The 3,219-nt window shown below is 51.8% G+C and overlaps 1 protein-coding gene across 1 annotated transcript in view; it reads right to left on the reverse strand.

The window, feature by feature from the left end:
- Positions 1–2,095: 2,095 nt before the first annotated feature.
- The window catches only part of LOC115308136 (trifunctional purine biosynthetic protein adenosine-3-like), a 3,206-nt gene continuing 2,082 nt past the window's right edge, over positions 2,096–3,219 (reverse strand). Inside the window, exon 3 of the mRNA XM_029965887.1 lies at positions 2,096–2,831. Within this exon, the coding sequence (XP_029821747.1) occupies positions 2,613–2,831 (219 nt within the window). The 3' untranslated portion in view covers positions 2,096–2,612. The remainder of the gene's footprint in view (positions 2,832–3,219) is intronic.

The following is a 3,219-nucleotide window of genomic DNA, read 5'->3' on the forward strand; positions in this document are numbered from 1 at the left end:
CCCCTGGCACAGCTGGAGGCCGTTCCCTCTCCTCCTGTCCCTTGTTCCCTGGCAGCAGAGCCCGACCCCCCTCAGCTCCAACATCTTTCTCCCAACCTGGGGCAGTTCCAAACCACACAACAGACCCCCCAGGACAAGGCAACGTTTCTTCAATCTGGACTTTTCCTCCACACCTGTTTTGGCTTAATAAAACCCAACAGCTCCTCCATACTTCTCTCTGCCCTTCCCAAAGGCACCTGTGTCTGCCACTGCTTTCCATGGGGATCCCAAAATGGATAATGGGACCTCTAAGGACCAACCAGGTGGTGACGACCCCGGGAGCCCCCACCTTCCCCTGCCCTGAGAGGGGGGAGAATCTGAGTCCCTCTCTAGCTGTGAGGTCAAAGGTTGGACTTGATGATCTTGGAGGTCTTTTCCAGCCTTAAGGACTCTGGGATCGTGGGAGTGTGATAAACTGAGGAAATGATTCGAGCTAATTAAGAGAAAACAGTGTAAGGTCAATATGACCTGGAGAGAAAAGAAAAACAAGTCGTAAAACTTAACTGGGCCCCTATAAAGGGATAAAACAAGTTACCTCCCTTTTACCTTGTGTAGGATTTATAATGAGAGAATTTTGTTTAGTTAGCTAGATAATAGCACCTCTCTTAAAATTTATAACTTTGTATAGATAACAAGCGAACATCTGCTGAAAGTCTGATTTAACAATATATTATGGATGCTTACAGATAACATTCTTGTTAAGAAATATCTGTGGAATGTCTGACCTAACAATGTGTAATGTTTATACTCACGTACCTAACAATGTGTAATGTTTATACTCACGTATAATGAATATTCATGTAGTAGCTGGAAATAAATGTAGAACAAATGTCTTCTTTGGGCGTGACGGGCTTTGGGAGTTGTTGGACCCCTTCCCTGATCACCCAGCGCTGAATTTGCTTTTATCATATAATAAATTCTGATTGGAAATTGCCCGACTGGGTTTCTATTTCTCACAGGAGGGAGAGGGGCAGCCTGTGCCCTCACCACTGGGAGGAAACCTTTCCTTCTGGCAGCCTTCCCCTGTTCTGCTCCTGCTGTGTCTGTGACAGCTCCTCCTGCCTGTTCTGGCCCAGAGTGAAGCCCAGACCAAACCCCTTTTGAAGCAGCACCATCTGCTTAAAACTGGCAATCAAACTGGGTTACCTGCTGCTTGAGTCAAAAACCATCAGGGGCAGTGGCTGAAAACCCCACTCTGCACTTCTGCCTCAGTTTCCCATCAGAAGCTGCTCCAAAGGAATGTTCCCCTCTGCTTGGGTTTGTTTGGGTTTGTTTTACTCTGTCCTGTCTGAGAACATTCATCAGTAACACTGTCAAGCTGTTAAGAGAGAGTTTCACAACTCCCTTCACACTCTGTGTCCTTGTGATTGAGAGAGAAAAGAAAAAAGGAGCAGCTTTTACCAGAGCTCCATTCAGTGCTGGACATTCAAAAAATGAGTTTAACCCCCCTGTACTGAGAAGGTCTTTCCTTTTGCTCTCAGTTTTACATGTACAGCAAACCCTGCCTGTGCAGGGCGACCATCAGAGCTCTGTCCCTAAATCAGAAGGGACTAAACCCTTTATCTGCACGAGATTCTGCACTAGAGGAAGTTCTTTTCCATCCCCCATGCAGACCCTCCACTCCAGACACATCTGTTGAGTGAGGGGTTCTCTCTCCTAATCCCAGCTGCCCATGGGCATTGACACCTCCTGGGCTCTGAATGGACAAACCAAACCTGTTCCCTTGACAGCTCCCAAACCCCAGGGATGGCCTCAGGAACACCTGATTTGCTCCACTGCTTTCAAAGAGAGGTTTGAAAAGTAGTTCAGGTGTGAAGTGTTCCAGACACACCCAGGGGAACACAAAAGTCACCATGTGAGCAATAAAAGCTGCCAGGTCCAGGTGCCCAGGCAGGGACTGCTCTGAGCAGGAGCTGCTTGACCAACCCTGAGCCCAAAGCAGAGCAAAGAGCAGCAGCCCTGCGTGTTCAGGGCTCCCTGGAGGGAACAGGGAGAGAGGAGAGGAAGGGGACAACCAGGGGTGGGAGGGCAGCCCCTGGAGCTGTTCCAGCCTCTCAAAGACCTGGAAAAACTGTAGAAGAGGAGCAGAGTAGAGACACTGTGAACATTCTGCCTAAACAAGAGTTGATCTGCCACCACTCATGGCCTCAGGCAGCTCCTGAGGTGTCTGGCCAGGTTCTGTTATCCCAAACTGCAGTGCTGCCCAATTTGGTGGGTTTACACAGATCCAAAGCAGCTCCTCTGTCAGGAAGGAATTCCCAGGGGCTGGAGGATCACCTCTCCCCAGCCAACACCTGCCCTGCACCTCATGTTTGCAGAGCTCTAAAGTCTTCACAGCCTCTTTTTAAATATTTTCTAATAAATCAAGGACTACAAGACCTGTCCTCACCCTTGGCCTCCCTAAACCCCTGCACAAATGAGAGAGGGAAGGGGGGAAACTCTGCCTTTCCTCTCACCCTTTCCTTACAGGGTGGAAGGGTCTCGTTTCATGGGATCACAGCAGGGTTTGGGCTGGAAGGGGACCCCGGAGATCTCCTGTTCCCTGCACACCCAGAACTAACCCGCTCCTTTCTCTACATTTTTTGCACCGTGTTTTCCCTGGTGACAAAGTGCTGCTGTTTAACTGCCCCCAGCCCCCAGCTGTGCTCACCTTCCCACTTCCTGACGAAGGGCCCCGACAGGATCCTCATGAACCCTGCCAGGCAGACGAGCTGCACGGAGAACTCCCGCAGCACTTCATCGACGGCGCCGTCGAAGTCGGCGCGGCTGGGGAAGGCCGTGTGCTCGATCACCTGCAACCAAGCACAGGGACTGGGCACGGGCAGCTCCAGCAGCAGGAGCAGCTCCTGGAGGCACAAACGTTCCCTCTTTGCTCCCAGCCACGGGAGGGACCCTCGGAAGGAAGAGGAGCTGGGTGTGGGCAGGCCCAGGGCAGCGGCCCCGGCGCTCCGCAGAGCTCAGCCCACCCGAGGCCTCTGGGGGCTTTGAACCTTGGCAAAAATGGTACCACAAAACCTTGAGAAAAAGGCCAATGCCAAACTCCTAAAGCAGCCCCCAGTGCAGACCCAGGGAATCAGAGTCCTGGCAGGGACTGTACAGCTGGGTTAGGGTTGGGAGGGACCCCAAAGCCCATCCAGTGCCACCCCTGCCGTGGGCAGGGACACCTTCCACCAGCCCAGG

The sequence above is a fragment of the Manacus vitellinus genome, unplaced genomic scaffold (assembly GCF_001715985.3).
Source record: "Manacus vitellinus isolate BGI_N305 unplaced genomic scaffold, ASM171598v3 scaffold_122_pilon, whole genome shotgun sequence".
NCBI classification, from domain to species: Eukaryota; Metazoa; Chordata; class Aves; order Passeriformes; family Pipridae; genus Manacus; species Manacus vitellinus.